Source organism: Phoca vitulina, unplaced genomic scaffold (assembly GCF_004348235.1).
Source record: "Phoca vitulina isolate PV1807 unplaced genomic scaffold, GSC_HSeal_1.0 scaffold64, whole genome shotgun sequence".
Classification (NCBI taxonomy): domain Eukaryota; kingdom Metazoa; phylum Chordata; class Mammalia; order Carnivora; family Phocidae; genus Phoca; species Phoca vitulina.
Genome location: NW_022589767.1, coordinates 1,317,349 through 1,339,674, shown reverse-complemented (window position 1 = coordinate 1,339,674; position 22,326 = coordinate 1,317,349). Strand labels below are relative to the sequence as shown.

At 35.7% G+C, this 22,326-nt stretch overlaps 1 protein-coding gene across 1 annotated transcript in view; it reads left to right on the top strand.

Annotated features, from left to right (window-relative positions):
- Window positions 1–22,326, top strand: part of LRP6 (LDL receptor related protein 6) — a 181,164-nt gene that overhangs the window by 100,977 nt on the left and 57,861 nt on the right. The window contains exons 6-10 of the mRNA XM_032391785.1: window positions 397–793; window positions 1,928–2,099; window positions 19,320–19,536; window positions 20,092–20,381; window positions 21,660–21,886. Of these exons, the coding sequence (XP_032247676.1) occupies window positions 397–793; window positions 1,928–2,099; window positions 19,320–19,536; window positions 20,092–20,381; window positions 21,660–21,886 (1,303 nt within the window). The remainder of the gene's footprint in view (window positions 1–396; window positions 794–1,927; window positions 2,100–19,319; window positions 19,537–20,091; window positions 20,382–21,659; window positions 21,887–22,326) is intronic.

Below are 22,326 nucleotides of genomic sequence, written 5' to 3'. Positions count from 1 at the left end.
CCTTTGTAAACATACTTCTCAAACAAAGGACCTATATCCTGTGTCTCCTTCTTCCTTTAATACTCAGCTACTCAACTTCGTAGTCATTACGTAGTCACTCTTCATTATACCTTTAAGTAGCTGTTATTAATTTCAGGGGCTATATAACAAATGAACCAGAGAAGGAATCAAAACTTGATTTGGAGAGCTGAGCCATTATAGAGCTTGATCTCATAGTTAAGCTATTCCTGGTTCACTATGTTACTTTCCATTTCCACCCTAGATGGACCCTGAGTATCCTTTTATACTCCTTTACTTTTCAATTCCTGAAGAAGTTCTGCATTCTTTATTTAGAGTGACTAAATTTTGCCTGTGGTTTTGAATTTTTTCTTCATTTATCTCACTTTATTGTTCTAGGTGCCACTGAATTACTGCTTTTAGCACGAAGGACAGACTTGAGACGCATTTCTTTGGATACACCAGATTTCACAGACATTGTTTTACAGTTGGAAGACATCCGTCATGCCATTGCCATAGATTATGATCCTGTGGAAGGCTATATCTACTGGACTGATGATGAAGTGAGGGCCATACGCCGCTCATTCATAGATGGATCTGGCAGTCAGTTTGTGGTCACCGCTCAAATTGCGCATCCTGATGGCATTGCTGTTGACTGGGTTGCCCGAAATCTTTATTGGACAGACACAGGCACTGATCGGATAGAAGTGACAAGGCTCAATGGGACCATGAGGAAGATCTTGATTTCAGAGGACTTAGAGGAACCCCGGGCTATTGTGTTAGATCCCATGGTTGGGTAAGAAGCTCTGCTGATAGAAAATTTTGCCTGGTGTTTCTGTTTTCTACAGGTTCCTGAAAACATTGACAAAAACAATATGAAGTATGTGTTGGTTTTCAATAAACAGCTCATCAGTGGCTGTTCATTTTTAGAACATAGTGAAAGGAATAAAATCTCAAGTTAAAGAATTGCTAATTTTTTTTCCTTGACTGTTTTGAATACTTTTTCTAAATTAAGCCAATGCTTGCTGACTTGGGTGTTGGCTACAGATTTTGCTGAGGTTGCATCATGACCATGAAAAATGTGGAAAGAAATTATTTTCAGAACTCTTTCTTTTCCCCTAGAAGATTTAATTTCATCCCATTTTTGGTTCTTCTAGAATGATATGGTAAAGGATATATCTAACTTTTTATATCCCAAGTTATGTGAATGACTTGAATTTTTTTGGGGGTCATAACACTCTGACCGCAGTTTGGGGGAAAAACACAGCTTTCTGTATACTCACCAATGTTATTTGTTACTATGAGATTCATTCTAAGGGTGAACACAGTGACAAATTATTACACTTCAGTGTATATCAGTGCTTGGAGCCACTTAAACTCCCAGGAACCACAGCAATTACTTAGCACTACAGAAAGAGTTATTTTGGGAATTCAGTTTGTCATCTGAATATTACTACTGGGATAGCCTTTTTGTGTCAGAGATGACAAGCCAGCAAGAAAAAAAGGTGACTGGGGTGTCTGGCTGGCTCAGTCAGAAAAGCATGCGACTTTTGATCTTGGGGTCATGAGTTCAAGCCCCATGTTGGGTGTAGAGATTGCTTAAATAAATAAAAAGTTAAGAAAAAGAGATGACCGTTAGTGGGAAGGAGCACAAAATATTTTGAAGAAACATAACTAAAAGTGGAATCTCATTATTGGAAGGCATTTTTTATGATCAGTTCTAGAAAACACTGATCTGAAAATTTCCTACAAGCATGTATATACTGCTATTATGTCTTAAACATAAATTTTGAGTATGTTTAAGTCCTGTTTTTTTTTCCCTTCCATGGTGTTAACTGATACCAGTGTAATGTGAGGGGTGGACCTTTAGAATATCTGAAGGTTACAGTTTATTATCTGTTTTTAGCTCATTTTCTGTATACTTCTATAGGTACATGTATTGGACTGACTGGGGAGAAATCCCGAAAATTGAGCGAGCAGCTCTGGATGGTTCCGACCGAGTAGTGTTGGTTAACACTTCTCTTGGTTGGCCAAATGGTTTAGCCTTGGATTATGATGAAGGCAAAATATACTGGGGAGATGCCAAAACAGACAAAATTGAGGTTTGTTCTTGCTTTTTCCTTTTAAAACCAGTTTTATAATGGTTTTTAAGTTGATGTTAACTTGATGTAGACATTCTTGCCTCTTGTCTGGGGTGCCAGAGGTATCTTGTACGGAAATTTTATTCAACTTCCAGGATGCTAGGGATTATGTATTCTCTTCCCCTGAACCCCCTAAGATTTCTGAGCTATATTGGCATGAGAAATGGATGTTCCTCTATTTCCAGTCCTAAAAGCTTATGTGAGTGATTTCCCTCATTATGGATAAAGCCACTGTATGAATTTCCTAGAGACAGTTTCTGTACAAATCAGATACTACACTGGCAGAGCTGGTAGTTCTGTCAGGAGAACAAAGCCCATATGTGCGTGTGTAACTCCTGCTGTCACTGGTGTTGGAGGCAGGTGGTGGCATATATTCAGTATTAAGGTGGTTACATGCAAACAGTTTTTAAATCGATTTATGAGCTGTGTAGGAGAAAGATTAATTCATCAAAGCTTGGGGGAAAATATTTACCAGATGGTAGAACTAAGTTGTAGCAATCAGAATAGAATTATGGTGGAAACAACCAGTGGTGAATCACAATAAATCAGTGGTTTATCACAGTGCTTTGTAGATGGCATATACCTAGATGTTGAATATGAACTCTAACCTTCACGACTTTGAGTTAAGCTGTGCTAGAGGTCTTACGGATCACATACTTATGGCTCACGTCCTTTCTTTCACAGTATTTCTTTGGGGATGCGTGACTTGTCATATAAGGAATGGCTTGGAATGGCTATTCAGAGCCACAGCACATATCTCCTAACAGAGACATAATTTGTGCTCCAGAGCCATTATTTTAGAAAGGTAGTTCTTAGGAGTGCCAGGGACTCCGAGGGAATAATGAATTAAAGGGCCTTCTTTTCAGAATGGAAACTTGGAATAGAAAAACCCATTAGTATTCCACAAGGCTCAAATACTGAGAACTGCATTTCTTATTCATGCAGCTGGTTTGCATTAATAGAAAATTTTGCATAGACTTGTCTATACAAATTTCCTCCCTCTTAGTGTTCACTGCCCCCCGCCCCCTTAAATCCCAGTTAGTATTTGAATCTTTAACAGCTTAGAGTGCAGTGCTAATGAAACCAAAGTTATGGGTTCATTTTTCTTTTAGACAGGCTATTAGCTTCCTACTTGGGTCAGCCTGAGTACAAATTGCACACCCATTTCCGAGCAGTTCACAGATGTGTATTGTTGACCAGCTTTGGACCATACATGAGGGTATAGGTATTACTACTCTTAGAAAAACAGTTTAAAGCTCATGTGTCCTATGAGAATGTTTGTACATAAGTGAAGAACACTTGATTTATTATTTTGTAGGGATTTTTAAAATTCTATATTTGGTATCTTTTTAAGCTTACTATGACCAGTTAGATTGTAAATGAGACATTTGTTTCTTACTGGGAATTTTTTATGTCTTATTTTCCACACTTCAGGTCACTTTCAGTACTTTAGATACAGAAATTTATTCAAAATCACAAATTGTTCAGGAGGGATTTAGGTAGACAAGTGAGAACTTTTGGAGGTTCTGAGTGACAGTGTTTGAGAATAAGAATGAATCACATTATATAACAACACATAATATTGATTAAACAGGATTTATTTTCTTGGTTTGCAGTAAGTACAGTAGATCTTAAAATTAGCATTCATTCTGGCCTGTTCTGTGTTCTTGAGCTATATACATGTGTATGCAGTGGTGTCACTTCCTCATTTCCTTCTTTCTTTCTTCCTTGAGTGGTACCAGCATCCTTAAAAGCCTGCCTTTCACATCTATTTCTCCTCTTCCAGGTTTGCTCTCTGTCCTCTTTTTGACATTATTTGGGGTTAGTGGTACATCTACCTCCACCAGATTATACATACAAAGACCTCCTCTTGTTCTTTCCCCTGGAGATTCTGATGAAGTTTCTCTAATTGAGCATCAGTACTTTTGTCATTTTCTTTTCATAGACACATCTGAGAAGTAAAGAGAGCAGGTATTGTTATTTATTCTCTTCTTAATTTATGATGGTGTGTAAAATTTTTGGTATACGGCTTATTAAGGAAAGAGCACAGCTCTTCATCTAAATTAATCTTGCATAATTGGGAGAAAAACTGTTAGTTTCTCTTTCTGAGACTAATGGTGATTATAGGAGCAACTGCCACAACCAGCTTTTCATCTCACTTTACTTGAGAGTAGGTTGAATATAGTGAACTTGAAAATTTTGGGAAAAATATATAATTTTTTAAATGCTTCTTTTTCTAAGGAGATTATTTGCTAGCCTTTCGTTATGTAGCAGGTGATTCTAACTACTGATCTTACCCTGGTCTAGGTGATGATGTGCTCCCTTCCGGTCCATCCTCTTAAGAAATCTTCCCAGTGGACTTGTCCAGTCACCTGAAACTAATGTAACATTGTGTATCAACTACAGTTTAAAAAAAAAAGAAAGAAAGCTTCCCAGCTTTTTGTCATGTCCAAGAATGAAAGTTGATTTTTCCTGGGAGTCTAAGAAAATATTAAATAATAGTTGTATAACCCTGTTCTCTTCTGGAAGACTTTGAGTTTACTTGGGATCAAACTGCACTATATGTGTTTATAGTACATTTGAAAAGAAAAGATTGTGATTTGGTAAATTTTTATGTAGCAATTGTAAGGCATAGGAAACTCTTTGTTTTGACTGGGTCTTATGGGAAGAGCTCAGAATGTTCATCCACCTATGCTGTCTGTGCCCTCAGTGGAGATTCCTTAGATCAGGTTCTCACTCCCTTTTCTGTACGTGGTGATATGGTGATATAACCAGATGCTGGATATATTGGAGAGCTGCAGGTTTCAGATTTGGTTTTTATTGTGCAGAGTTGCAGAAAGAACAAATGGGTTTATCTAAGGTTTTATAACCAGCTTCTGCAAAGAGGGATGGGACATGGGATTGCTAATGATGCCACATTTTTTAAAAGATAGTCATAATATTGGCTGGCACATTAATATAAGGATGTGTTTAGGGGTGCCTGGGTGGCACAGTTGGTTGGGCGTCCTACTCTTGATTTTGGCTTGGGTTGTGGTCTCAGGGTCGTGGGATCGAGCCCCATGTTGGGCTCCATGCTGAGCAAGGAGTCTGCTTGGGACTCTCTCTCCCTCTCCCCCTGCGCTCACACGCTCTCTCTCTCTCTCTCTCTTTCTAAAATAAATAAATAAATCTTGAAAAAAGAGAGTGTGTCTGTTAGGATATATCTGATTTCCCTACTTGTCAGGTGATAGTGACCACTTATCTGTAGGTGTTATATAAAAGGTACATGCTGGTACTTGTTTATGCTTCTTATTCATTATGCTAAAATAATTTCATCACCTTTTACAAACAAGCTTCTTATTTATTTGTCTGCTCTGAACTCCCCCCCACTCCCCACCCCTAGGCCAACCCAAGTATTACTATAGTGTTGTGGGGCTTCCTTATATAATCCTAAAGCATTAGCAGAAAGGAACATTTCTGTTTTTCTGATAGGACAATCATCAAATAAGCCTTTATTTCTATTTTATAAGACCCTACAGTAGGCAGAAGCACATTGTGTCTTAACATTTGTATTTTTCTTGGTCAGGTTTCACTGCCAAAAACGTCTCTTGCACTGAGGGCATGCAATACTGCTTTTCAGTAGCAAAGACTTATAAATTATCTTGGATAATTTATAAGTTTAAAGCATTTTCTTGCCATTATATAAAGTTAAGAATGTTGCATCAGCTTGGGTTATTTTTTGTTTTGTTTGGTGTTGAGGATGCTTTTCTCATTATATATAACTTACCTGATTGACAAAATTAATCACTGTGTTTTGAATCACTGGTTTTATTGAAAATGACATTGTCAAATTTTTCTCACAATTTTTTTATTATATGCTTTTTATTTCATTTTTCCTTCTTTCATTTCTGAGCTTCTGACAAACACAACAACACCTACTAGTTATAGATAAAAAGAGATTTCTTACCTACTTTAAGGGCATGTAGATTTGTTTTTAGTCTCTCACTATAAATTTCCCTGCTTTAGAGAATATAATGTCCATAGGTAGTTTTTGTCCAAATTTAATTATTCCTGGTACAACTTTGGGAAACAGAGATTATTAGAGCCTTAAGTACAAAGAAATTTTGAATAAAGAGGGTATTATTATGTAGGATATTTGCTGAAAACTTGACAATTGGTGAATGATCTAGTTCATATTCTAAGCCTGTAATTGTAGGACTACAGTTTCCCCTCATGACAACTTCCTCTGTTTTATCAATATCCTAATTTGTTTTCCAAGTATTCATATTTCTTTGTAATTTCTTTGTCTGGCATCTTTAGCCTGTGTATTGTGAAAGTCTGTTAAAGTACACAAGGGCCCATTTATGGTTTTTCTTAATCATTTCTAAGATTAATTCTTCCTTAAGAAATTATAATAATATAATCATCTGCTGTTGAGATAAAGCTCTTTTGATTATATGACAAGTACCAACAAGTACTTCCTTTTGAATCTTTACCAGTTTATAACATTCAATGCTCCTTAAAATTGATTTTATTTTCAGTTTTAGAGAAATATTCAAGATAATGAGCCTAAATACCTGAATCTTTGCCCATTTCTACTACTTTACAACACTATATGAATGTATGTGAATATATATTTTTCCTCATTTGTTCCTGGCATATTGTAACTGAAGAATGATACTGGTAAACACCATCATTAGATTCCTCAGACTGAAGAATGATATTGATAAACACCATTATTAGATTCCTCAGCTCAACAGAATACCTGGATTAGGGGCCTATATTCATTGAGTTATAAGCATGGTGCTATCCTTTTATATCATCTTGCATCTGTTTGGGGTGTATTTTCTGATTACATGTTTTTGAATTCCTATTTGAAAGTTATCTTTTGATGTACAATTCAGGCAACATTATTTAACTTGTTATAATCTACAGCAGCCAAAGCAGTACATCATCTAATTATATGCCCTGTTGTCTCATTATCCACTCTACTTTGTCTGGCTCTAAAAAAATTATTGCACATATATAATGAGAGAAACTTGCTTGATGATGAGTATAATCATGCTTTCCTGAAATGCCACAACAAACCCTTAGAGCCTCACCAAACAAGATGCTTTGCCTCGCTTAGGAGTTAGTATAGTTTTATCTATGTAAATTAGAAAAATCTCAGGCATGTTATTTTAGTGACTAAGTTTGAACTTGCTCTTGGATCATTTAAAAATGTTCTGTTGTTACCCTTCTCATGTTTTAGTATAAAACCATAAAATATATGTGGAGATATTTTTAGCTTCAAACTTCCTTTTTAGGTTCCTTTGGTTTTTGTACTCCTGAAGTAAAAGAGTGCTGATTTTAATGTCCTGCTTTCTTAAGAAGAGAAGTTAGCTTCTTTACAGTTGGTAACGGTATTTAGTTGTTATGAGTGGTAATCTCTAGATCTTTATTGAAACATTTTGTAATAGTAGACCCTGACCTTAATTCTTGTTTGATTTTTCCATTTAACTGAATGACCTTAGATAATTCACATAATAATCTGGTCTTTGTATTTTGACCAGTAAGATCATTTAAACCAGATGATGTTTAGGTTTCTTCCTGTTATAACATTTTCTGGTGTTTTTTTGTACTAACTGCGTTATTTTAGATTAAGAACAGATAATACATTTGCCTTGGGAGAGTTGCTTAAAGGAAATTTATATTCAGATGACATGAATATTTTCTTTTTTCTTTAAATTTTTCCTTATCTACGGTGCATTGAATCCCTATTAACTAAAGAAAACTTGCCTGTTGGGGGTTCAAAATCTTTAGTAACTCAATTTTACTGAAAGCAACTTCTCCTTGTAATATTTGTTTATATTTTGTATTGACCTGTATACAAGCTATTCCATTATTAATATGCTTGGGAGGTTTAAATAAATGTTTAAAGCCGTTGTTTGAAATTAGCCAAGCATGTAAATGTTTTTACTAAAGGAGTTCATGTAAAACATTATTTTTCAGGAGGTTATTACTCTATAGGTGGGAAACTATTATACTTTTACAGGGGTCATAGAGATTTTATTTTTACTGTTTTTAGAGAGTTTGGAAAGGGTAGGCAGTCAAAATTTGCAAGGACCACAATTTTGGGACTTCTTGGGAGGGACTTCGCAAAACACTGAGCAGTTAAAAGTGACAAGTATTTTTAACTTCCTACTTAAATTTATTTTTTATTTTTATTTTTTTTTTTTTATTTTTTTTTAAAGATTTTATTTATTTATTTGAGAGAGAGAGAACGAGAGACAGAGAGCATGAGAGGGAGGAGGGTCAGAGGGAGAAGCAGACTCCCCGCCGAGCAGGGAGCCTGATGTGGGACTCGATCCCGGGACTCCAGGACCATGACCTGAGCCGAAGGCAGTCGCTTAACCAACTGAGCCACCCAGGCGCCCCCTACTTAAATTTAAAATTATCACCAGCTATATGAAGATTCTGTGTAATAGTTATTCCTAAAGTTACCCATAATGAAGAAAGGCTTCTCCATTTTTTTTGCACTTTAAGTGTAGTTTACAATTTAAAAATTTAGACCTTCTAAGAATATTACAATGCAGGTTCTATAATTTTTTTGTTGAACGCGTAGATTTCCCATTCATTCATTCATTGTACTATTATTTTTTTTTGTTAGATTTGATCTGAAATAACTAAATCTTGGAGAGGATTAGAATTCCTTTGGTTGTAGTGAGATTTTCAGTAGACTGGTATTTGTTTAGTATTTCATTTATAATTATGAGCTTCTGAAATTTTCCAGGCTTCTAGAGTTTCTGAGTAGGAATGAAATTAGAGGCTTTATGTAATTAATATCACCCCTATTCAGAGTTTTTTGTTTTTGTTCATTTATTTTTGATTTTGGGTTGACTAATGCCTTGGCTTTTATATTTGGTTGAGATTTGTAATATTGCTTTTATGTTTTAGCTACAGTGTTATTCTTAAAATATGAAAAAACCCCTCCTATGCCATAATAGATTTCATTAGTCTCAAGATAGTAAGTAAACAATGTTTCATGGGTTTTCAAAACTGTTTTTGCATAAAAAAACTGGTTTTAGTTCTCATAAAATTAGCTATGGTTTCTAGATATAATGCTCACAGAAACATTAGTTCCTTCTGCCCTAGGTTTCTCTTCCTAAAATTCAGCATTCTTTGGCGCTTTTTGCTTAGTTTGTTTCTTTTATTTGCCTAAGGTCATAGAACTTTCTATTTAGGAAAAAAAAGAATGAATTCCAATTTCCTGATTCCTAATACAGTACTTTCTGTGTTTGCTATGTTGCCTCTTTTTTTAGACTATTCATTTTGAGATAATTTCAGACTTACAAAAAATTTGCAATAATAGATCTCTCAGCCAGTTTCATTTTACATACTTATAGAACAATTATCAACACCAGGAAATTAACATTGATATGATTTCCATTATGCCTATTATATTTATTAATTGGAATTTTCCTGTAAGGAAGAGCTGTTCCCTCTCCTCTATTCAGTTTTTCATATGTATATTAATATGGAACCATGGGTATTTATTCTATGAAATTGTAGAATATTATAAGGTTATATTCCATTATTATTGTATTGTTGCAAAAATTGTCCCAGAATTGGCATTAGTAGCCCCTTCAACTTGATTCCTGTGACCTTTTCACTGGTTAAAAAAAACACATAACATAAAATCTACTATCATAACCATTTTTAAGCAGAGAGTAGAGTAGTGTTAATTATATGCATGTTGTGCAATAAAATCTCTAGAACTTTTTCATCTTGCAAAACTGAAATTCTGTCAGACAACTTCCTTTTTCTCCCTGCCCCGGCGACCACCATTTTACTTTGTTTCTAAGATTTTGACTTCTTTAGATACCTAAAGTGGAATCATACAGTATTATCTTTTTGTTGCTGGGTTATTTCACTTAGCGTAACATCCTCATAGTTCCTCCATTTTGTAGCATAAAACAAGATTCTCTTCTTAAAGGCTGAATAATATTTTATTTTATGTATGCACCACATTTTCTTTATCCATTCATCCATCAGTGGATATTTAGGTTGGTTCCACCTTTTGGCTATTATGAATAATGCTGCAGTGAACATGGATGTGCAAATAAATATCTCTTTGAGATCCCGTTTTCAGTTCTTTTAGATATATACCCAGAAGTGGGATTGCTGGATCATGTGGTGATTCTATATTTCAAGGAACCTCCATTATTTTAAAGCACTTTCTGGAACAACAATATATTCAGCTTTATCTTACATTTATCTTGCCTCAGCCCTGGAATTAACTATTACTCTAAGGAGCCATAGTTCTGTTTAATGAAGAATAGTATTTTTTTTTTAAGATTTTATTTATCCCTTAGAGAGAGCACAAGCAGGGGGAGAGGCAGAGGGAGAGGGAGAAGCACACTCCCTGCTGAGCAGGGAGCCTGATGAGGGGCTCGATCCCAGGACCTGGAGATCATGACCTGAACCAAAGGCAGATGCTCAACCATCTGAGCCACTCAGGCACTCCTGAAGAATAGTATTTAAAAATCAATATCTGGGGAGTGCCTGGCTGGATCAGGGTCGTGAGGTCGAGCCCCACATTGGGTGGAGAGATTATGTTAAAAAAAAGTCTTTAAAAAATAAAAATAAATAAATAAAACCAATATCTGAACATAAGGCATACTCACTGGTACTGGAGTACTTTGCCTTTCAATAATAAGGTGTTGATTATTATTTCTACTCAGACTCCAAATAAACTTTATTTTAGTTGTGCTTGAAGAGAATGAAAGGAAAGAGAGCAGTTTTCCCTTGTTAACATGTTTCCTGCATTAGAGTTTTTTGAAGGCCCTAGGACAGTGGCACTCTGAGAAGTGTCTCATGAAGCAGTTGAATATAATTGACCAAGGTGGTGTTGTATTCATCATGATGCCTTGAACTGAAAATCTGTTAATTTTCTAGTTTTCCTGAGTAATTTTGGTTTTAGAAAGCTTTGGTCACAGTAGCAATTCTTAGCTCTATCTGTAAAAGAGCATAGTAACTGCAGTTGTTTAATGCTCTAAGCATGACTCCTTGAAAAAATAAAACTGCCCAATGAAACTGTGATATTTCTCTTTTCACATTAAAAATCACTTGTATTTACTTGAACCTAGGTTAAAAGGTTGTAAATGCAGGACTGTGATTGCCCTTATGCTCTTTTACACAGGTGCATGGCATCTCTTTACTTCCCCTGCCAGTTCCAAAGCATTTCTCTTTACTTGTCACCCCAGTGAGATCCTGCATGATTGAGCTGTTCTTTCCATGGATGTATATTCCATTTTTAAAAATACCATTTTTGTGAAATTATATTTTATACCCTATTATCAGTCAGCCTCCAATGAGCCCTATTGTCTCTTTATATATAAATATTAATTCACTATTTGTTTTGGATATTAGCTGGAACATTAGAGAGGAATGGTTCATTGTGAGCATAATTAGAATGTCATAGTATTCCCACTCTAGCTCATTTTATGATAGGTGCCTGGTTGTCCTGTTGTCATCTCTTTCTTGAACGTGTCTAGTCAAGTGAAGTTGCATAGCAACAACTTCGGTAGTAGCCTGGCTGCATTCCAAAATTTCATGGGTAATCCTGTCTTGACATTTAATAAGCTGATGAAACTGCTCAAAAAACCAAATGTGATATCTATAGAAGGTTTGCTATTACCTCCTTTCTGTGGAGATATTCTGGTTAACCCACATCTGTTTCCTGTTGTAGCCTATATTCTCAGTGTGGTTTGTAATATTTGGGAATGCCTCAGAATAGTTAAATCCCTACCACAATGTGGTTGAAGCAGTTGAAACCACTGGAGACTCTGGTTCAGATTTGGAGGTAGATTTTAGAAGTGACAGAAGCCCAATTTCAGTTTAACTAATTAAACCACTCTGAGGTAATACAGCGAAGCACACCCTCAAAAGCTGCCAGAAGATTTAATTAGTGTTGGCTCAACTTTTAAAGCATAAGGGTAATCTTTTGGAATCGCTTAAAATGGTTCATTTGTTCTGGGTTCAGAATGTACAAGCAAGCTTTAACCAGGATTTGTGTTGTTATTTTAAACATAAGGGGCTTAAAACCATATTTACAAACCTAGTAACCTGTCCAAAACTGTTACTTGTTGGGTATGAGAAATGTAATAGTGCTTTTCTTTGAGACAAAGCAGTGTGTTCTTTTTCACTGTGTTGCTTCTGCCCAGTAGAGATTGTGTGGCTGGTAAAAGAGAAATATTTAGGGGAAAAGCCATTTTCTAATAGAAGTGTCACTGCTATAAAAGTAATGGGAGGAAATCAGAGTTCAGAAAGTAATCATTGGACTCTGTATAAAGGGAAATATATGGTTCTTTAGATGTAAAGTCTTACAATCATATTTTTTAAGTTGTTGATCCCTTGATCTCTTCAGAGGATTCTTATAATTGCTTTCCACATCATAACAACAAAAATAACAGCATTTGTTAATGACAGCTATTATTATTATTATTATTCAGATGCCCTTGGACTTGCACCTTATCTTTCCTCCCCCCCTTTTTTTTAATTATGAAAAATTTCAGACATACAGTAAAGCAGAGTAAAGATTCTCATGAACCATCAGCTTTAACCATTATTAGTACATGGTCAATCTAGAATATTCTCTTAGTGGGAGAGCCAAGGAGATGGCAGGTATGGATTATCTATTAATATAACTGTGGTTGTAATGTTGGGATAACCTAAAAGAAATGAAAGAATCATGCCTTTGTCCTTGTTCTTATAAGTCTCAGCTAGTGTTGAAATTTAAACTTTCAAATGTGATAAAAGCTGAAAAAAAGCATTATTAATTTTTTCCCATTGGAAATCATTTTTTAAAAATAATTTTAACCTGTATTAGAATTAAGTATAGTATAGCTGAAGAGGGAGGAAAGACCAAATGGAAGACACTTAATTGTTTTTGTGGCTTTACTGAGCCTGAAGGGTATAGGGCAGCCTTGTCACAGCAGGTGTGAGAGGGGACAGAGATGTAATCTAAAGGAGTACGTTAATTTTGTTGTAGGCTGTATAGTCACCGCCATGAAATTCTCATCCTACACAGTCCATTATGGTAGCCAGTGGCCACACATAGCTCTGGAGCACTCAGAAAGTGGCTACTCTTAACTAGAGATGCTTGAAGTGTAAAATACATACTAAGAAGGCCTAGTATGAAAACAAACATAGAAGTCTCATTAATAAATTTTTAAGTATTGATTACATGAAATAAAAATATTTTGGATATATTGGATTAGATAAAATACAGTATATACAGTATTAAAATTAATTTTACGTGTTCCTTTTTCCTTTTTAAAATCTGGCTACTAGAAAATTTAAAATTACACACATGACTCACATTTGGGGCTTAAATATTTCTCTTGGGCAGCACTGTTCTAGACTTGACCCTGCTGTAAAAACTACAACAGACAAAAACAGGAAGATAGGGAATTAAGGGAAACAGTGTGCTTATAAAATTACATTAAAAAATCTTTAGCACATCTTAATTACATTGTTTAATTGGAAGTAGATGTGATATATCTAGCTTTAATGTGCACTTTATTTACTCCCTTCCACCTGGGGCGGGGGCGGGGGAAGACTTCTGGTTTTTGCTTTTAAAGTGAAAGAAGAAGGATTAGCTAAAAGGGACTAATGCTCTAGTAGGTAAAGCTACAAAATCCTTAGTAGTGGCTTTTAGGGAACTGTATTTGAGTTCCTGGCCACTGTGCTAATCTAAAGATCTTTGTAAGATCTTTATTACCATTTGTTGTTGTTTGACAGATGTTGCTAAAAACCTTTTATTTTTAATATGTCCTTTGCTCTTTTTTCTTTTTCCTGAGACCCTGGCTTGCACTTAGAGTAGCATTAACACTGATCCAAACACCAGTTTTGACAAGGGCCTAGACGAAAGCATTTCTAATCTATAATCCTTTATGTGTAATTCTAAAATGAAAAAGCTCTCAAAACCAAGTTATTTCTGCTAATTCATTTGGTGGAAAACCTGACTTGAAGCAATGTAAGACTATCTGGAGTCTTCATTTATCCCCCTTTATGGGAATATGTGTATGTTTTGCTGCACAAAATATTAATGTGTTTGGCAACAAGTGCTGCCCTGGACCCAGGCAGAGGTGATGTGCTATGTGCATTGTGTTCACCTTTCTAAATACCATAAAAAATCTGAATTTGGAAATATGGCTGGCCTTAAGGCTTTCAGATAAGAGATTTTGGACCTCCGTTACCATCCCACAGTAAATGAAAATATTTTATTACCCATAATTCTGTATTGAAGATGTTTATTATTAGCAGAGTCAGAACACAGTGACAGAGGTAAATGAGGTCTTCCTGAAATAGAATTTTGTCATGTCACCCTCCTTTAAGTGCTCAGAAGTATCTTGTTTTCTATAGTTCTCATCCTGGAATTTCATACCTGCCATAGGATGGTATCTGCCTAATGTTGTCTCCTTTGAGTCCCTTTTGTCTTCTTTCTGCCTCAACGCCTTTCTTTCAAAGTCAGTCGCACAAGGCATCTTTGACTGTGTCTTAACATGTGTTATTTCTTTTATATTCTGGAAAATCCTTTTCTCTCTCTTTGTCAAAATTCTTCTAATTCTTCAAGATGGATTTGAGCTCCTACTATTTCCTACACTTTTTCCTGATAAGCTACAGGCCAGAGAGGGGTATATGTGTATGATTTTAATGTAAATGTAGTTTACCTCCTCAACTAAATTGTAATCCCTTTGCTAGAAGAGGCCCTCTTATAAACTTCTGAGCATTCATCATGATGTCTTTCATGATGATTTGCATTCATTAGATATGTTTGTCAGTGTTTGATTTTGGACTGGGGGAGTGGAGTGAGGATCTGGTACCGCAGCAAAAGTATATGTGATCTAATTACCAAATTGTTAGCTCCTTTTTATTTACTGTTTTAGTTAACGTATATCTAAGTAGCATAAGCCGAACAATACGATTGGGGGTTGGAAATGGGAATAAGGCTGCAGCCCTGAAATTTTCCACTAGTTGCCAGGACATAGAAAGGGTCTGTATTGTTTTTATTCTTCAGTTTAACAGTGTGTGGTTGTTTTGGTGTTTTATTTCCACATATTCTTTTATATTAATGTATCAGTTTTTATTTTGAAATACTACATTTTAATAAATTTATACATTACAGCCATTTAAACATAGCTATATTACCTTAAGGGACTAAAGCATTTTATTAAAATAATTTTAAAGGGCAAGAACTAACATTTGCTGAGCATCTACATACCCAATACTATTCTATATATTTAATATTATTTTCTTTAATCCTTAAATAATTTAGCGATGTAAGTTCTCTTCCTGTTTTACTTGTGAGAAATTGCCTAAGGGTACCTAGTGAATGATAGAGCTTATATTTGAAATCTCAGACTGGTTGTGCCAAAACATTGTTTGCTAATGATTAGAGATTTGTAGAGAGCAGAAGCATAGAGAGTAACTGCTAAATAGAAGATGCTTAATTGTGTAAACTAAAAGGATCTTTTGGAATTGTGCTTTTGTTACTTTTCTCACTGTGATTTTCAGTTTCATTCTTTGCCCATTATCCAAATTCATACTTAAGCTGCCATCTTTTAAGTTGTTCATTTATCAAAATGAACAAACAGAAACGTTGCAGGCTGAAACAACTGAAAGGAGAAAGAGTTGGTTGATCCTATGACGTTTTGGGGGGAGAATTTAAATTCTGTTTTTATAAAGAAGTTCAATATTAGGCATTTAGTGTAGCCTTTAGATCAGCAAGTAAATTTTAATAGGAAGGCCAGTATTTGGGCATAGTACAGCAAAATTGGTGTAAATTTATTAAATGTAAGATAATGCAGAATAATTATTTAAGATAATACTAAACTAGGAATAAAATCAAGTCAGACATGTTTTAATATATCATAAGCTTGTAAGAAAGTAGTATTTTAGAGTGTTACAATGCATAAAACTTAGCACTGTGTGTTAGACACTCTCTGATGGAATGATGAACTCCCCCTAATAGAGAACAGAAGTTCACTGTTAAGTATATGACATTTTAGATGAGGTAGCAGTACATTTCCAGGAGATGCAGTTGGAAATAACTGCAGTAGAAACTGATGAGACCTTAGATTAGAACTTTACATATTTCTTATTTTTTTACATAAGATAATAGTAGAAGCTATAAAATTTGATAGGCTTTATTTTTTTAATCAGAGAGAGAGCAGAGCAGGGGGGAGAGGGAGAAGTAGGCTCCCCACTGAGCTGGGAGCCCGACGTAGTGCTCAATCCCAAGACCCCGGGATCATGATCCGAGCTGAAGGCAGATGCGTAACCAACTGAGCTACCCAGGCACCCTGATTTGATAGGCTTTAAAGGGTGGTTTGCAAAGAACTCAGGAAGCCTTGGAAAATATCCATCCAGGTTTGAAGAAGGAAGGGGAACCAGTAAAATGAAGAGATAAAAAGCTATCCTGGCTATAGATAAAGAGATAAGGTCACATGGTGCCATGAAAATCCAGTGCATTTGGATGGTGGTTAAGAGTATCAAATGTTTAAAAAAAAAAAAAAAAAAGCAAAAGAGCACAAGAACTGAGAAAAGCAAGGAAGTATCATTGACCATTTTCAGTAGATTTATTTCATCTGAGTCATAGATTGGAAGTCCGTGGTAGAGAGTTAAGGGAATGAGTAGTGATAAGAGGTGGAGGCAGCTGTTACAGATCACATTCAAAGAATATGGCAGTAAAAACAGAATCATTCAACTTTTAAACTGTGTTTCTCTAAGTTGAGAGAAATTGTGTTGTGATAAAGGCAGAAAAAAGGACCCTACGGAGAGGGAGATACTGAAGATCCTGGGAAGGAAGGAAGTAGTATTGAGAGGAAGTTCTTATAAGGGGGTTAGAGGAAGAGGCTGGAGGTCAAGAAATAATCTCTGTATTAGGATGCGGGTAAAAATACAGAGTTTTAAAAACTAAACTTTCCCTACTAAAATAAAGATGTTTCTGTTGTATGTCTAATAAAGGAAAGATTTTCACTCTGATCACAGTTTCCAGGCAGTAATACAGTGGGGCCAGAAATTCTTTCTTGGAGCTCTGCTTTTAGGAGGGATCAGAAATGTATTCATTTTCCAAAAATAAGGAGTACTGTGGGTTTTTGTTTTGTTTGTTTTTTTTTTAACATCGGTTTAAAATTTTTACATGGATTTAAAATTTGGACAAGAATACCATTCATTCAAACGGCTAAGCTGTAGGATCTAAGGATAAGAACTGTTACATAAATTTTCTTTTCCATTTTTAGGGAGGTTTCGTGAGTGTCTAAGGAAATTATCTCCTTTTAGAAATTATTTAACAAATATTTGTTGAGTTCTTTGTCAGACTAATAGAAGTGGTCGGCACAGGGGCACCTGGGTGGCTCAGTGGTTAAGCGTCTGCCTTCAGCTCAGGTCGTGATCCCAGGGTCCTGGGATCGAGCCCAGCATCGGGCTCCCTGCTCGGCGGGAAGCCTGCTTCTCCCTCTCCCTCTCCCTCTGCCTGCCTCTCTGCCTACTTGTGCTCTCTATCTCTCTGTCAAATAAATGAAATCTTAAAAAAAAAAAAAAGTGGTTGGCACATAAATGGATGAATTAGGTTCCTGCTATTCTAGAAGTCACATTCTGGTTAGATATGTAAATAAATTATTGACCCTTTTTCTCTGCTTAGTACTTTTACTCTTAAATACCAAAGTAATTTTAAGATATAACATAGACATAAAGTATGTCCAGGAATGATCTGTTGCAAGAAAATATGAATGTAAAAAATCTAGACTTATGTCTCAAATTAAGGAGAGATTATTAACTTTAAAACAGTTAATGTAGGAATTGGAAGAGTGTTTATTCTTTTAAATACAGATTATACAGCTGGCTTAATGGAAGTCCTGTTGTATCTGATACGAACAGATAAACATTCAGTTAATATAATCTCTTCTATCAGATATAACTGAAATATTTATTGATGTATGCAAGTGAAAATACAGGGATATAGCACAGTTTTGCTCACTCAATTTTTAAGTACTTTGTTTTCAAGTTTGGCTGTTCTTGGAAGGTCAGCAAAAATTTTAAAATTTTAGAGAGGAGAGATATAAAGATAACATCTGGTTGTCATTCCATTTAGGCGCTCACAGTATTGACTTACATGGACTATTTCCTACTAATTTTATGGATTAAAAAATTCATACTTGCATAAAAGATTGTGATACTGTTTTTAGGAGGGTGTGGGGCAGACATTGTTTGCATGTACTTGTTTTTAGTACCAGAATAACATTTCTGAAAGCCACTTCGCCTGGCACACAGGCCACTTTAATGGTAGAAATGGTCTCAGTTGGGGACTTGTATTGGTGCTTTAGAAGACTTACTCCGTCTTTTAGAACAGAAGATTAGTACATGTTGCTGGAATGTCAGGGACAGAAAAGCCTTTGCCACTTCCAGGGAAATCGCTGACCTTTATAATGAGAGTGTCAGAATGAATTTAATAATGTTGCTACATAGTTGGAAAGCGTAGGTACATCCTAGTTACTTGAAACTTAGTTGCAGAGAGTGTTATAAACTCCAGATACATTTACAGTTATGATCATAGGAGACTGAGAGATTTATTGAGAGCCCTTTTATCTGTGGGCTTTCAAAAAAATTTTAAACGAAAACAATGAAATAAGCAATATAGTAAGTGGAAGGAGTCCTAAAAAAGATAATAACTATGTTTCCAAGCTGTGTGATCTTATATGAATCTCACTTTCCTTCAGTGTAAAAAAGACAAAACTCTCAGGAATTAAAAAATATGTTATAAAACAAAATATGTAATAAAATAATGTGTACGAAGGTACATTATAATAAAAACAAATGTACAAGCAAGTTTAAGGTAATGATATTGTAGTTTTAATTTTTTACATAGTCACTTAATAGAAGAGATACATACTAAGCTAATATTGCCAGAATTTTTAGAAGGAAGGGTAGTAAGAGATTGGAGAATTAGAGATAAAATATGAGCTTGTATACTAAGTATTTGAAATCATTCTTGTTAAATTAGCATGTTGTCCTTTTGTGAAAGAAAGCTTTGTAATAGGAATAACCAAGATGACACTTCTCAGTGTTGATACAAAGGCAGTTGGATTTGTTATTTTTATATGCATTTGAAGAATAAGTACACATCTTTACCTCTTGTCTTTAAACTTAAACTTGAAGGTTATGAATACTGATGGCACTGGGAGACGAGTACTAGTGGAAGACAAAATTCCTCACATATTTGGGTTTACTTTGTTGGGTGACTATGTTTACTGGACTGACTGGCAGAGGCGTAGCATCGAAAGAGTACACAAACGAAGTGCAGAGAGGGAAATCATCATAGATCAGCTTCCTGACCTCATGGGCCTAAAGGCCACAAACGTTCATCGAATCATTGGTAAGTAATTCCCAAATTCCCTCAGAGATGGAAACCAAGAATGAGAAAAATACAGAGATAGTGGCTTGTAAATTGTTGATGTTTTATGGGAATATAGAAATCATCCATTAATTCTTTTTTAACCAGGAGTAGGCCTTTTAAATGTAGGCTTAGTATTCAGTGGAGTGCATAGGCCCATTTCTGACCTGGGCCCGTGCACTGGTCCTTAGTCAGTCTGGTGGCATCCCAGGGGCTCACCATATTGATGCTAACTTCTTGTGGACAGCCGACTAACATAGTGCATGCACTGCAACTCAGAACTCCTGGGCTCAGGTGTTCCTTCTGCCTCAGCCTCCCGAGTAGGTGGGACTACAGGCCTGCACCACTGCCTGGCTTTTTATTCCCTATTAATTTCATAGTGGTTATTTATGTGAGATTAGAATTGAAAGTATAGTTGGGAGCAGATATAATCATGTCTTTGTGAACCACATGCCTAGTCATTTTCAAGTGAAAATATGTTGATTGTGTCAATGTGTTTGTCCTTCTGTGCCCTTTTATAATTAATACACCTTTTAGGTTCCAACCCCTGCGCTGAGGAAAATGGGGGATGTAGTCATCTTTGCCTCTATAGGCCTCAGGGCCTCCGCTGTGCCTGCCCCATAGGCTTTGAACTCATCAGTGACATGAAGACCTGCATTGTCCCGGAGGCTTTCCTTTTGTTTTCACGGAGAGCAGATATCCGGCGAATTTCTTTGGAAACTAACAATAATAATGTGGCCATTCCTCTCACTGGTGTCAAAGAAGCTTCTGCTTTGGATTTTGATGTAACAGACAACCGCATTTACTGGACGGATATATCACTCAAGGTTAGCCAAAAGAATTGGAATGTTACAACTGAAGACTAGAAGGGAGAGCTTTAAAATGTCTGAGTCTTCATACCATGATCACTCTCTCTCATTGCTTAGTAGGCAGAATTCAACAAAAGCCCATAACTTTTTAAAGGAAGTCAAGGGGAAGGTCCATTCAGTATTTAATTAAGTGCTTTTTTTAAAATACAAGATACTTTGCTTGAGTGTTCTAAATCTGCAAGACATAAACTTCCTCTACTTTGTTCCATATGAGGATAATGAGTGACATTTTCTACAAGTAAAGAGTAAGCAGTTATATAAATGGCTTATAGAAGCTTGACTCTTAATTTATTTTAAACAAAATTTTGTAGTCTGGCTGAGGTAGAAAACTCCAGAGTTAGAGTATACCTTTATTTTCTTTTTCTTAAAATAAATACTGAAAAACATACTGAGTCAATAACAAGGAGGAGCTCCTGACCAGAAAATCTAGAGAATCATCTTTCCTTCTTCTAGATAGCTTTGGGCTTATTTCAGATAACTTGTGTAAAATTTGTTTAATAGACAAAAATCATGGAGTTTTGGAGCCAGAGTTGAATTTTCTAATGATGTTCAGTAAAATCTATTAATTGAGTGAATGAATAAAGTAAGTAAATGTATTTTGGCTTGTATTGTATGGCCTTCTAAATTTCCTCATCTTGAAAATAGAGATAATGCCTATCTTGCAGGGCTATTTTGAGGATTAAATGAGAAAATATGTGTACAAAGTACTTAAGGTAGTGCTTGCCAAGAAGTAGCAGCTATTATTAATAGCTTGAATTATGATTTTAAATTTTGGGGGATTCAGAATTACAGTGGTAATAATGTGATAATGGTTATATACATTTTATAATGTATAAGGTTGTTGAGATCTTTTCAGATTGACACAATGACATGGCATACTCTCAGGAACCTTCAGGAAGCTGACTACCAGTTATGAGTCTACAACATTCTGATCATATCTTTTTCACTTGATTACTAAGCAAAGTCATTCTACTGTCTTACTAGAATAAGTTTTTGGTCCTTAAGAATTATAAAAATTTCTCCCTGGCTTGATAATAAAACTTGAGGGCACAGTTGCATTTATTAGAGATTGACATCAGGTTTTTTCTGTGCTTGTAAAATATGTGACTTGTATTAAGAAACTATGCCCTGGCTCTTCTGGATCCTCCCACCCAACAAAAACCAAAACAAACATTCTTTCTGGATAGTGTTTTGTACTTAAGCTGTGTGATTTTGTTGTTAATCTTATTTTTGCAGACCATCAGCAGAGCCTTTATGAATGGCAGTGCGCTGGAACATGTGGTAGAATTTGGCTTAGATTATCCAGAAGGCATGGCAGTAGACTGGCTTGGGAAGAACTTGTACTGGGCAGACACAGGAACGAATCGAATTGAAGTGTCAAAGTTGGATGGGCAGCACCGACAGGTTTTGGTGTGGAAAGACTTAGATAGTCCCAGAGCTCTTGCATTGGACCCTGCTGAAGGGTAAACAACTTTTATGTATGCGTTCTTTGCAACTATGTTGCACATAACCTAATTATGGATTGTATTTTTGATATATTAAGTAGTGCTGATTAGGAATCTTATAACTAAACCATAAGTAGGCTTTATTTTAAAACCCTTTAGTTGAGGGGTGTCTGGGTGGCTCAGTTGCTTAAGCATCTGACTCTTGATTTCGGCTCAGGTCATAATCTCAGGGTCGTTAGATCGAGCCCCGCTTTGGGCTCTGTGCTCAGCATGGAGTCTGCTTGAGATTCTCTCTCTCCCTCTTCCACTGCTTGCACTTTTGCTCGCACTCTCTCTCTCTCAAATAAAATATTTAAAGCCCATTAGTTGAGATTTCAGTGATTTAGAATAAGTTCGCTAAATTTTGCTCTTGTCATTACTAACATTAGGTAGAGAAAGATTAGTACAATGGATTAGTA